A 13,731-nucleotide genomic window follows, 5' to 3' on the forward strand; every position below is an offset into this window, starting at 1 on the left:
GGGCAGTTAAGAGTCAATCATATGGGTGTAGGACTGGAGTCACCTATAGGCCAGACTGGATAAGGACAGCAGATTTCCTTCCCTGAAGGACATTAGTGAACCAGTTGGGTTTTTACAACAATCCGACAGCTTCACGGTCACTTTTACTGAAACCAGCTTTTTATTTTCAGATTTCGAAAAAAACTGAATTCAAATTCTCATGATGGGATTTGAATTCATGTCCGCTGGATTATTAGCCCAGTAACATAACCACCACACGACCGTACCCACCAACCACGATGCTACCTGCTCAGAAACAACAGACAGTAACTGCACAATTGTTGTACAATCATTAAAACACTTCCTTTCATTCTAGGGCTTGGTTGTGAGAACTATCTGCGGTGAGCTGTCGTCAGGTGTTTCTGAACCTTCCTCAACACAACCCCTTGGTCGGGCTCTTCGCGGAGACAAATGATTGCAGTTTCGGATCACTCACAGTGTGGCATAAGGAAGAAACTCCCTGCTTCAGAAACCACTCAGAGTCAAAGAGGCGTCCCAGAGTTAGAGGAGTCCAGAGCTCACAGTTAGAGGAATTCAGAGCTCAGAGTTAAAGAGGAATTCAGAGCTCAGAGTTAGAGGAATTCAGAGCTCAGAGTTAGAGGAATTCAGAGCTCAGAGTTAGAGGAATTCAGAGCTCAGAGTTAGAGGAATTCAGAGCTCAGAGTTAAAGAGGAATTCAGAGCTGAGCGTTAGAGGAATTCAGAGCTCAGAGTTAGAGGAGTTCAGAGTTAGAGGAATTCAGAGCTCAGAGTTAGAGGAATTCAGAGTTCGAGGAATTCAGAGTTAGAGGAATTCAGAGCTCAGAGTTAGAGGAATTCAGAGCTCAGAGTTAGAGAGGAGCTCAGTGTGCCTGACAACAGCTTCAGCCCCTGTCTCTAAAGTAGACTTTGACGTGCAATATTTAAGAAAGGCCTATCGCTAATGTTCAAGGGTTGTGGAGCCAAGGGAAAGCGCAGCTCCTGTCTGATGCCACTATCGGGGCAGTGCAATCCAACAAGCCAAGAGTCAGTTTAATGCTTTAAGAGTTGACAATTGTGGGATTTCTTCATTGCCTTTTGCTGCAGAATCCAAGATGAACAGTAACTATCCCAGGTCACTGATGGACAGGAGACCAGTGGCTGCCCCTAACTGCATGCAGCTGGGTGTGCCGCTACCTCCCGACCCAACCACACATCACAATCAACATCTACCCCACAGTGACAGCTTAACACATGTCCCATTTCTGGTCTATCCAACTAACTTGGAGTCAACCTATTATGATACTTACAGTAGCATGTTTCCCTACATGCCCTTTCACGGGCACTTTGGCGTCTATGACTGTCCCTTCGAGCCAGCCTTCATCCAAAAAAGAAATGAGAGGGAGAGGCAGAGGGTCAAGTGTGTGAATGAGGGCTATACCAGACTCCGCGATCACCTTCCGGGGGCAATGTCGGAGAAACGCTTGAGTAAAGTGGAGACCCTGCGAGCAGCTATCAGGTACATCAAGTACCTGCAGGACTTACTCAGCCACGGCCCCGAGAGGTCCCCGCAGTTAACAGAGGAGCCCCAGAAGGACAGTAAGGCTCACGAGTCTCCTGTCTCCAAGCAGGACTGCAACAGTGATGGGGAATCGAAAAACTCATCACCGTACTGCGAGTCAGAGGGTTCAAGCAGTTCCAACTCCGATCGAAGCTGATGCTGCAATGTTCACTCAAAATAAACCTTTTCTAACAATATCCCATCAGCTCTGCAAGGCGTCAGAAAGTAGCTCACCCAACATTCAGGTTTCACTGTTTCATTACAAAGGAGAAAAGTTTTAATAAATAAAAGATACTTAAGGTGTGGCACTGTTTAATTGTGCAATAACACAACACACACTGAGCAACTTTGGGATTTAGAAAAACCTGTGTGTTAAACACAATACACTGCAGCGAAATTGCAGGATAAACAGAATCCAGACTGGGGAACGGTGAGATAAATAGAATCCAGACTGGGGAACGGTGGAATAAACAGAATCCAGACTGGGGAACGGTGAGATAAACAGAATCCAGACTGGGGAACGGTGAGACAAACAGAATCCAGACTGGGGAACGGTGAGACAAACAGAATCCAGACTGGGGAACGGTGAGATAAACAGAATCCAGACTGGGGAACGGTGAGATAAACAGAATCCAGACTGGGGGACGGTGAGATAAACAGAATCCAGACTGGGGAACGGTGGGATAAACAAAATCCAGACTGGGGAACGGTGAGATAAACAGAATACAGACTGGGGAACGGTGAGATAAACAAAATCCAGACTGGGGAACGGTGAGATAAACAGAATCCAGACTGGGGAACGGTGGAATAAACAGAATCCAGACTGGGGAACGGTGAGATAAACAGAATCCAGACTGGGGAACGGTGAGATAAACAGAATCCAGACCGGGGAACGGTGAGATAAACAAATCCAGACTGGGGAACGGTGAGATAAACAGAATCCAGACTGGGGAACGGTGAGATAAACAAATCCAGACTGGGGAACGGTGAGATAAACAGAATCCAGACTGGGGAACGGTGGAATAAACAGAATCCAGACTGGGGAACGGTGAGATAAACAGAATCCAGTCTGGGGAACGGTGAGATAAACAGAATCCAGACTGGGGAACGGTGAGATAAACAGAATCCAGACCGGGGAACGGTGAGATAAACAAATCCAGACTGGGGAACGGTGAGATAAACAGAATCCAGACTGGGGAACGGTGAGATAAACAAATCCAGACTGGGGAACGGTGAGATAAACAGAATCCAGACTGGGGAACGGTGAGATAAACAGAATCCACACTCGGGAACGGTGAGATAAACAGAATCCAGACTGGGGAACGGTGAGATAAACAAATCCAGACTGGGGAACGGTGAGATAAACAAATCCAGACTGGGGAACGGTGAGATAAACAGAATACAGTCTGGGGAACGGTGTGATAAACAGAATCCAGACTGGGGAACGGTGAGGTAAAGAAATCCAGACTGGGGAACGGTGAGATAAACAGAATCCAGACTGGGGAACGGTGAGATAAACAAATCCAGACTGGGGAACGGTGAGAGAAACAGAATCCAGACTGGGGAACGGTCAAACAAACAGAATCCAGACTGGGGAACGGTGAGATAAGCAGAATCCAGACTGGGGAACGGTGAGATAAACAAATCCAGACTGGGGAACGGTGAGATAAACAAATCCAGACTGGGGAACGGTGAGATAAGCAGAATCCAGACTGGGGAACGGTGAGATAAACAAATCCAGACTGGGGAACGGTGAGATAAACAAATCCAGACTGGGGAACGGTGAGGTAAAGAAATCCAGACTGGGGAACGGTGAGCTAAACGAATCCAGACTGGGGAACGGTGAGATAAACAGAACCCAGACTGGGTAACGGTGTGATAAACAGAATCCAGGCTGGGGAACGGTGAGATAAACAAATCCAGACTGGGGAACGGTGAGAGAAACAGAATCCAGACTGGGGAACGGTGAGAGAAACAGAATCCAGACTGGGGAACGGTGAGATAAACAGAACCAGACTGGGGAACGGTGAGATAAACAGAATCCAGACTGGGGAACGGTGAGATAAACAAAATCCAGACTGGGGAACGGTGAGAGGAACAGAATCCAGACTGGGGAACGGTGAGATAAACAGAATCCAGACTGGGGAACGGTGAGATTAATACAATCCAGACTGGGGAACGGTAAGAAAAACAGAATCCAGACAGGGGAACGGTGAGATAAACAGAGACCAGACTGGGGAACGGTGAGATAAACAGAATCCAGACTGGGGAACGGTGAGATAAACAGAATCCAGACTGGGGAACGGTGAGATTAGCAGAATCCAGACTGGGGAACGGTGAATAAACATAATCCAGACTGGGGAACGGTGAGATAAACAGAATCCAGACTGGGGAACGGTGAGATAAACAGAATCCAGACTGGGGAAAGGTGAGATAAACAGAATCCAGACTGGGGAATGGTGAGGTAAACAGAATCCAGACTGGGGAATGGTGAGATAAACAGAATCCAGACTGGGGAACGGTGAGATAAACAGAATCCAGACTGGGGAACGGTGAGATAAACAGAATCCAGACTGGGGAACGGTGAGATAAACAGAATCCAGACTGGGGAATGGTGAGGTAAACAGAATCCAGACTGGGGAATGGTGAGATAAACAGAATCCAGACTGAAGAAAGGTGAGATAAACAGAATCCAGACTGGGGAACGGTGACATAACTGAATCCAGACTGGGGAACGTTGCGATATGCAGAATCCAGACTGGGGAACGGTGATATAAACAGAGACCAGACTGGGGAACGGTGAGATAAACAGAGTCCAGACTGGGGAACGGTGAGGTAAACCGAATCCAGAATGGGGAACGGTGAGATAAACAGGATCCAGACTGGGGAACGGTGAGAGAAACAGAATCCAGACGGGGGAACAGTGAGATTTACAGAATCCAGACGGGGGAACAGTGAGATTTACAGAATCCAGACCAGGAAACCGTGAGATAAACAGAATGCAGACCGGGGAACGGTGAGATAAACAGGATCCAGACAGGGGAACGGTGAGAGAAACAGAATCCAGACTGGGGAACGGGGAGATAAACAGAATCCAGACTGGGGAACGGTGAAATAAAAACAGAATCCAGACTGGGGAATGGTGAGATAAACAGAATCCAGACTGGGGAACGGTGAGTTAAAGAAATCCAGACTGGGGAACGGTGAGAGAAATAGAATCCAGACTGGGGAACGGTGAGATAAACAGAGACCAGACCGGGGAACGGTGAGATAAACAGAATCCAGACTGGGGAACGGTGAGATAAACAGAATCCAGACTGGGGAACGGTGAGATAAACAGAATCCAGACTGGGGAACGGTGAGATTAATACAACCCAGACTGGGGAACGGTGAGATAAACAGAGACCAGACTGGGGAACGGTGAGATAAACAGAGACCAGACTGGGGAACGGTGAGATAAACAGAATCCAGACTGGGGAACGGTGAGATAAACAGAGACCAGACTGGGGAACGGTAAGAAAAAAAGAATCCAGACAGGGGAACGGTGAGATAAACAGAGACCAGACTGGGGAACGGTGAGAAAAACAGAATACAGTCTGGGGAACGGTGTGATAAACAGAATCCAGACTGGGGAACGGCGAGATAAACAGAATCCAGACTAGGGAACGGTGAGATAAACAGAATCCAGACTGGGGAACGGCGAGATAAACAGAATCCAGACTAGGGAACGGTGAGATAAACAGAATCCAGACTGGGGAACGGTGAGATAAACAGAATACAGTCTGGGGAACGGTGTGATAAACAGAATCCAGACTGGGGAACGGTGAGATAAACAGAGTCCAGACAGGGGAACGGTGATATAAACAGAATCCAGACTGGGGAACGGTGAGATAAACAGAATCCAGACTGGGGAACGGTGAGATAAACAGAATACAGTCTGGGGAACGGTGTGATAAACAGAATCCAGACTGGGGAACGGCGAGATAAACAGAATCCAGACTAGGGAACGGTGAGATAAACAGAATCCAGACTGGGGAACGGCGAGATAAACAGAATCCAGACTAGGGAACGGTGAGATAAACAGAATCCAGACTGGGGAACGGTGAGATAAACAGAATCCAGACAGGGGAACGGTGAGATAAACAGAATCCAGACTGGGGAACGGTGAGATAAACAGAATCCAGACTGGGGAACGGTGGGATAAACAGAATCCAGACTGGGGAACGGTGAGATAAACAGAATCCAGACTGGGGAACGGTGAGATAAACAGAATCCAGACTGGGGAACGGTGAGATAAACAGAATCCAGACTGGGGAACGGTGAGATAAACAGAATCCAGACTGGGGAACGGTGAGATAAACAGAATCCAGACTGGGGAACGGTGAGATTAATAGAATCCAGACTGGGGAACGGTAAGAAAAACAGAATCCAGACAGGGGAACGGTGAGATAAACAGAGACCAGACTGGGGAACGGTGAGATAAACAGAATCCAGACTGGGGAACGGTGAGATAAACAGAATCCAGACTGGGGAACGGTGAGATAAACAGAATCCAGACTGGGGAACGGTGAGATAAACAGAATCCAGACTGGGGAACGGTGAGATAAACAGGATCGAGACTGGGGAACGGTGAGATAAACAGAATCCAGACTGGGGAACGGTGAGATAAACAGAATCCAGACTGGGGAACGGTGAGATAAACAGAATCCAGACTGGGGAACGGTGAGAGAAACAGAATCCAGACTGGGGAACCGTTAGATAAACAGAATCAAGACCGGGGAACGGTGAGATAAACAAATCCAGACTGGGGAACGGTGAGATAAACAGGATCCAGACTGGGGAACGGTGAGAGAAACAGAATCCAGACTGTGGAACGGGGAGATAAACAGAATCCAGACTGGGGAACGGTGAGGTAAACAGGATCGAGACTGGGGGACGGTGAGATAAACAGAATCCAGACTGGGGAACGGTGAGATAAACAGAATCTTGACTGGGGAACGGTGAAATAAAAACAGAATCCAGACTGGGGAACGGTGAGATAAACAGAATCCAGACTGGGGAACGGTGAGATAAACAGAATCCAGACTGGGGAACGGTGAGGTAAACAGAATCCAGACCGGGGAACGGTGAGATAAACAGAATCCAGACTGGGGAACGGTGAGGTAAACAGAATCCAGACTGGGGAACGGTGAGGTAAACAGAATCCAGACTGGGGAACGGTGAGATAAACAGAATCCAGACTGGGGAACGGTGAGATAACCAGAATCCAGACTGGGGAACGGTGAGATAAACAGAATCCAGACTGGGGAACGGTGAGGTAAACAGAATCCAGACCGGGGAACGGTGAGATAAACAGAATCCAGACTGGGGAACGGTGAGATAAACTGAATCCAGACTGGGGAACGGTGAGATAAACAAATCCAGACTGGGGAACGGTGAGAGAAACAGAATCCAGACTGGGGAACGGTGAGATAAACAAAGACCACACCGGGGAACGGTGAGATAAACAGAATCCAGACTGGGGAACGGTGAGACAATACAGAATCCAGACAGGGGAACGGTGAGATAAACAGAATCCAGACTGGGGAACGGTGAGATAAACAGAATCCAGACTGGGGAACGGGGAGATAAACAGAACCAGACTGGGGAACGGTGAGATAAACAGAATCCAGACTGGGGAACGGTGAGATAAACAGAATCCAGACTGGGGAACGGTGAGATTAATACAATCCAGACTGGGGAACGGTAAGAAAAACAGAATCCAGACAGGGGAACGGTGAGATAAACAGAGACCAGACTGGGGAAAGGTGAGATTAATACAATCCAGACTGGGGAACGGTAAGAAAAACAGAATCCAGACTGGGGAACGGTGAGATTAGCAGAATCCAGACTGGGGAATGGTGAGGTAAACAGAATCCAGACTGGGGAATGGTGAGGTAAACAGAATCCAGACTGGGGAACGGTGAGATAAACAGAGTCCAGACTGGGGAACGGTGAGGTAAACAGAATCCAGACTGGGGAACGGTGAGATAAACAGAATCCAGACTGGGGAACGGTGAGGTAAACAGTATCCAGACTGGGGAACGGTGAGGTAAACCGAATCCAGAATGGGGAACGGTGAGATAAACAGGATCCAGACTGGGGAACGTTGAGAGAAACAGAATCCAGACTGGGGAACGGTGAGATAAACAGAATCCAGACTGGGGAACGGTGAGATAAACAAAATCCAGACTGGGGAACGGTGAGATAAACAGAATCCATACTGCGGAACGGTGAGATAAACAGAATCCAGACTGGGGAACGGGGAGATAAACAGAATCCAGACTGGGGAACGGTGAGGTAAACAGGATCGAGACTGGGGAACGGTGAGATAAACAGAATCCAGACTGGGGAACGGTGAGATAAACAGAATCCAGACTGGGGAACGGGGAGATAAACAGAATCCATACTGCGGAACGGTGAGGTTAACAGAATCCAGACTGGGGAACGGTGAGATAAACAGAGATCAGACTGGGGAACGGTGAGATAAACAGAGATCAGACTGGGGAACGGTGAGATAAACAGAATCCAGACTGGGGTACAGTGAGATAAACAGAATCCAGACAGGGGAACTGAGAGATAAACAGAATCCAGGCTGGGGAACGGTGAGATAAACAGAATCCTGACTGGGGAACGGTGAAATAAAAACAGAATCCAGACTGGGGAACGGTGAAATAAAAACAGAATCCAGACTGGGGAACGGTGAAATAAACAGAATCCAGACTGGGGAACGGTGAAATAAACAGAATCCAGACTGGGGAACGGTGAGATAAACAGACACCAGACTGAGGAACGGTGAGATAAACAGTATCTAGACTGGGGAACGGTGAGGTAAACAGAATCCAGACTGGGGAACGGTGAGATAAACAGAATCCAGACTGGGGAACGGTGAGATAAACAGAATCCAGACTGGGGAACGGTGAGGTAACCAGAATCCAGACTGGGGAACGGTGAGATAAACAGAATCCAGACCGGGGAACGGTGAGATAAACAGAATCCAGACTGGGGAACGGTGAGGTAAACAGAATCCAGACTGGGGAACGGTGAGGTAAACAGAATCCAGACTGGGGAACGGTGAGATAAACAGAATCCAGACTGGGGAACGGTGAGATAACCAGAATCCAAACTGGGGAACGGTGAGGTAAACAGAATCCAGACCGGGGAACGGTGAGATAAACAGAATCCAGACGGGGGAACGGTGAGACAAACAGAATCCAGACTGGGGAACGGTGAGATAAACAGAATCCAGACAGGGAACGGTGAGATAAACAGAATCCAGACTGGGGAAAGGTGAAATAAACAGAATCCAGACTGGGGAACGGTGAGATAAACAGAATCCAGACTGGGGAACGGTGAGATAAACAAATACAGACTGGGGAACGGTGAGATAAACAGAATCCAGACTGGGGAACGGTGAGATAAACAGAATACAGTCTGGGGAACGGTGTGATAAACAGAATCCAGACCGGGGAACGGTGAGATAAACAAATCCAGACTGAGGAACGGTGAGATAAACAGAGACCAGACCGGGGAACGGTGAGATAAACAGAATCCAGACTGGGGAACGGTGAGATAAACAGAATCCAGACTGGGGAACGGTGAGACAATACAGAATCCAGACAGGGGAACGGTGGGATAAACAGAATCCAGACTGGGGAACGGGGAGATAAACAGAACCAGACTGGGGAACGGTGAGATAAACAGAATCCAGACTGGGGAACGGTGAGATAAACAGAATCCAGACTGGGGAACGGTGAGATTAATACAATCCAGACTGGGGAACGGTAAGAAAAACAGAATCCAGACTGGGGAACGGTGAGATTAGCAGAATCCAGACTGGGGAATGGTGAGATTAATACAATCCAGACTGGGGAACGGTGAGATAAACAGAATCCAGACTGGGGAACGGTGAGATAAACAGAATCCAGACTGGGGAACGGTGAGATTAATACAATCCAGACTGGGGAACGGTGAGATAAACAGAATCCAGACTGGGGAACGGTGAGGTAAACAGTATCCAGACTGGGGAACGGTGAGGTAAACCGAATCCAGACTGGGGAACGGTGAGATAAACAGGATCCAGACTGGGGAACGTTGAGAGAAACAGAATCCAGACTGGGGAACGGTGAGATAAACAGAATCCAGACTGGGGAACGGTGAGATAAACAGAATCCAGACTGGGGAACGGTGAGATAAACAGAATCCAGACGGGGGAACGGGGAGAAAAACAGAATCCAGACTGGGGAACGGTGAGGTAAACAGGATCGAGACTGGGGAACGGTGAGATAAACAGAATCCAGACTGGGGAACGGTGAGATAAACAGAATCCAGACTGGGGAACGGGGAGATAAACAGAATCTATACTGCGGAACGGTGAGGTTAACAGAATCCAGACTGGGGAACGGTGAGATAAACAGAGATCAGACTGGGGAACGGTGAGATAAACAGAGATCAGACTGGGGAACGGTGAGATAAACAGAATCCAGACTGGGGTACAGTGAGATAAACAGAATCCAGACAGGGGAACTGAGAGATAAACAGAATCCAGGCTGGGGAACGGTGAGATAAACAGAATCCTGACTGGGGAACGGTGAAATAAAAACAGAATCCAGACTGGGGAACGGTGAAATAAAAACAGAATCCAGACTGGGGAACGGTGAAATAAACAGAATCCAGACTGGGGAACGGTGAAATAAACAGAATCCAGACTGGGGAACGGTGAGATAAACAGACACCAGACTGAGGAACGGTGGGATAAACAGTATCTAGACTGGGGAACGGTGAGGTAAACAGAATCCAGACTGGGGAACGGTGAGATAAACAGAATCCAGACTGGGGAACGGTGAGATAAACAGAATCCAGACTGGGGAACGGTGAGATAAACAGAATCCAGACTGGGGAACGGTGAGATAACCAGAATCCAGACTGGGGAACGGTGAGGTAAACAGAATCCAGACCGGGGAACGGTGAGATAAACAGAATCCAGACGGGGGAACGGTGAGACACACAGAATCCAGACTGGGGAACGGTGAGATAAACAGAATCCAGACTGGGGAACGGTGAGGTAAACAGAATCCAGACTGGGGAACGGTGAGATAAACAGAATCCAGACCGGGGAACGGTGAGATAAACAGAATCCAGACTGGGGAACGGTGAGACAAACAGAATCCAGACCGGGGAACGGTGAGATAAACAGAATCCAGACTGGGGAACGGTGAGGTAAACAGAATCCAGACTGGGGAACGGTGAGATAAACAGAATCCAGACTGGGGAACGGTGAGATAACCAGAATCCAGACTGGGGAACGGTGAGGTAAACAGAATCCAGACTGGGGAACGGTGAGATAAACAGAATCCAGACGGGGGAACGGTGAGACAAACAGAATCCAGACTGGGGAACGGTGAGATAAACAGAATCCAGACAGGGAACGGTGAGATAAACAGAATCCAGACTGGGGAAAGGTGAAATAAACAGAATCCAGACTGGGGAACGGTGAGATAAACAGAATCCAGACTGGGGAACGGTGAGATAAACAAATCCAGACTGGGGAACGGTGAGATAAACAGAATCCAGACTGGGGAACGGTGAGATAAACAGAATACAGTCTGGGGAACGGTGTGATAAACAGAATCCAGACTGCGGAACGGTGAGATAAACAAATCCAGACTGAGGAACGGTGAGATAAACAGAGACCAGACCGGGGAACGGTGAGATAAACAGAATCCAGACTGGGGAACGGTGAGATAAACAGAATCCAGACTGGGGAACGGTGAGACAATACAGAATCCAGACAGGGGAACGGTGGGATAAACAGAATCCAGACTGGGGAACGGGGAGATAAACAGAACCAGACTGGGGAACGGTGAGATAAACAGAATCCAGACTGGGGTACGGTGAGATAAACAGAATCCAGACTGGGGAACGGTGAGATAAACAGAATCCAGACTGGGGAACGGTGAGATTAATACAATCCAGACTGGGGAACGGTAAGAGAAACAGAATCCAGACAGGGGAACGGTGAGATAAACAGAGACCAGACTGGGGAACGGTGAGATAAACAGAATCCAGACTGGGGAACGGTGAGAGAAACAAAATCCAGACTGGGGAACGGTGAGATTAGCAGAATCCAGACTGGGGAACGGTGAGATAAACAGAATCCAGACTGGGGAACGGTGAGATAAACAGAATCCAGACTGGGGAACGGCGAGATAAACAGAATCCAGACTGGGGAACGGCGAGATAAACAGAATCCAGACTGGGGAAGGGTGAGATAAACAGAATCCAGACTGGGGAACGGTGAGGTAAACAGTATCCAGACTGGGGAACGGTGAGGTAAACCGAATCCAGAATGGGGAACGGTGAGATAAACAGGATCCAGACTGGGGAACGGTGAGAGAAACAGAATCCAGACTGGGGAACGGTGAGATAAACAGAATCCAGACTGGGGAACGGGGAGATAAACAGAATCCAGACTGGGGAACGGTGAGATAAACAGAATCCAGACTGGGGAACGGTGAAATAAAAACAGAATCCAGACTGGGGAACGGTGAGATAAACAGAATCCAGACTGGGGAACGGTGAGATAAACAGAATCCAGACTGGGGAACGGTGAAATAAAAACAGAATCCAGACTGGGCAATGGTGAGATAAACAGAATCCAGACTGGGGAACGGTGAGATAAACAGAATCCAGACTGGGGAACGGTGAGATAAACAGAATCCAGACAGGGAACGGTGAGATAAACAGAATCCAGACTGGGGAAAGGTGAAATAAACAGAATCCAGACTGGGGAACGGTGAGATAAACAGAATCCAGACTGGGGAACGGTGAGGTAAACAGAATCCAGACTGGGGAACGGTGAGATAAACAGAATCCAGACCGGGGAACGGTGAGATAAACAGAATCCAGACTGGGGAACGGTGAGACAAACAGAATCCAGACCGGGGAACGGTGAGATAAACAGAATCCAGACTGGGGAACGGTGAGATAAACAGAATCCAGACTGGGGAACGGTGAGATAACCAGAATCCAGACTGGGGAACGGTGAGGTAAACAGAATCCAGACCGGGGAACGTTGAGATAAACAGAATCCAGACGGGGGAACGGTGAGACAAACAGAATCCAGACTGGGGAACGGTGAGATAAACAGAATCCAGACAGGGAACGGTGAGATAAACAGAATCCAGACTGGGGAACGGTGAGATAAACAAATCCAGACTGAGGAACGGGGAGATAAACAGGATCCAGACTGGGGAACGGTGAGAGAAACAGAATCCAGACTGGGGAACGGTGAGATAAACAGAATCCAGACTGGGGAACGGGGAGATAAACAGAATCCAGACTGGGGAACGGTGAGATAAACAGAATCCATACTGGGGAACGGTGAGATAAACAGAATCCAGACTGGGGAACGGTGAAATAAAAACAGAATCCAGACTGGGGAACGGTGAGATAAACAGAATCCAGACTGGGGAACGGTGAGATAAAAACAGAATCCAGACTGGGCAATGGTGAGATAAACAGAATCCAGACTGGGGAACGGTGAGATAAACAGAATCCAGACTGGGGAACGGTGAAATAAAAACAGAATCCAGACTGGGCAATGGTGAGATAAACAGAATCCAGACTGGGGAACGGTGAGACAAACAGAATCCAGGCTGGGGAATGGTGAGTTAAAGAAATCCAGACTGGGGAACGGTGAGATAAACAGAATCCAGACTGGGGAACGGTGAGATAAACAGAATCCAGACTGGGGAACGGTGAGCTAAACGAATCCAGACTGGGGAACTGTGAGATAAACAGAATCCAGACTGGGGAACGGTGTGATAAACAGAATCCAGACTGGGGAACGGTGAGATAAACAGAATACAGTCTGGGGAACGGTGTGATAAACAAATCCAGACTGGGGAACGGTGAGAGAAACAGAATCCAGACTGGGGAACGGTGAGGTAAACAGAATCCAGACTGGGGAACGGTGAGGTAAACAGAATCCAGACCGGGGAACGGTGAGATAAACAGAATCCAGACTGGGGAACGGTGGGGTAAACAGAATCCAGACTGGGGAACGGTGGGGTAAACAGAATCCAGACTGGGGAACGGTGAGATAAACAGAATCCAGACTGGGGAACGGTGAGA

At 48.4% G+C, this 13,731-nt stretch overlaps 1 protein-coding gene across 1 annotated transcript; it reads left to right on the top strand.

Annotated features, from left to right (window-relative positions):
* The first annotated feature begins 778 nt into the window (after positions 1-778).
* Positions 779-1,842, top strand: LOC147105339 (achaete-scute homolog 5-like). Its single transcript, XM_086011611.1, has one exon. It carries the CDS (start codon positions 1,112-1,114, stop codon positions 1,712-1,714), a length of 603 nt encoding a protein of 200 aa, XP_085867737.1. The 5' UTR covers positions 779-1,111; the 3' UTR covers positions 1,715-1,842.
* The last annotated feature ends 11,889 nt before the right edge of the window (positions 1,843-13,731 follow it).

The sequence above is a fragment of the Somniosus microcephalus genome, chromosome 18 (genome assembly GCF_052327205.1).
Source record: "Somniosus microcephalus isolate GS21.2 chromosome 18, FLI_Smic_1.0, whole genome shotgun sequence".
In the NCBI taxonomy this organism is placed as follows: Eukaryota; Metazoa; Chordata; class Chondrichthyes; order Squaliformes; family Somniosidae; genus Somniosus; species Somniosus microcephalus.

Excerpts from the sequence above, each read along its gene's own strand:
- LOC147105339 (XM_086011611.1), top strand. The coding sequence starts at position 1,112 with ATGAACAGTAACTATCCCAGGTCACTGATGGACAGGAGACCAGTGGCT.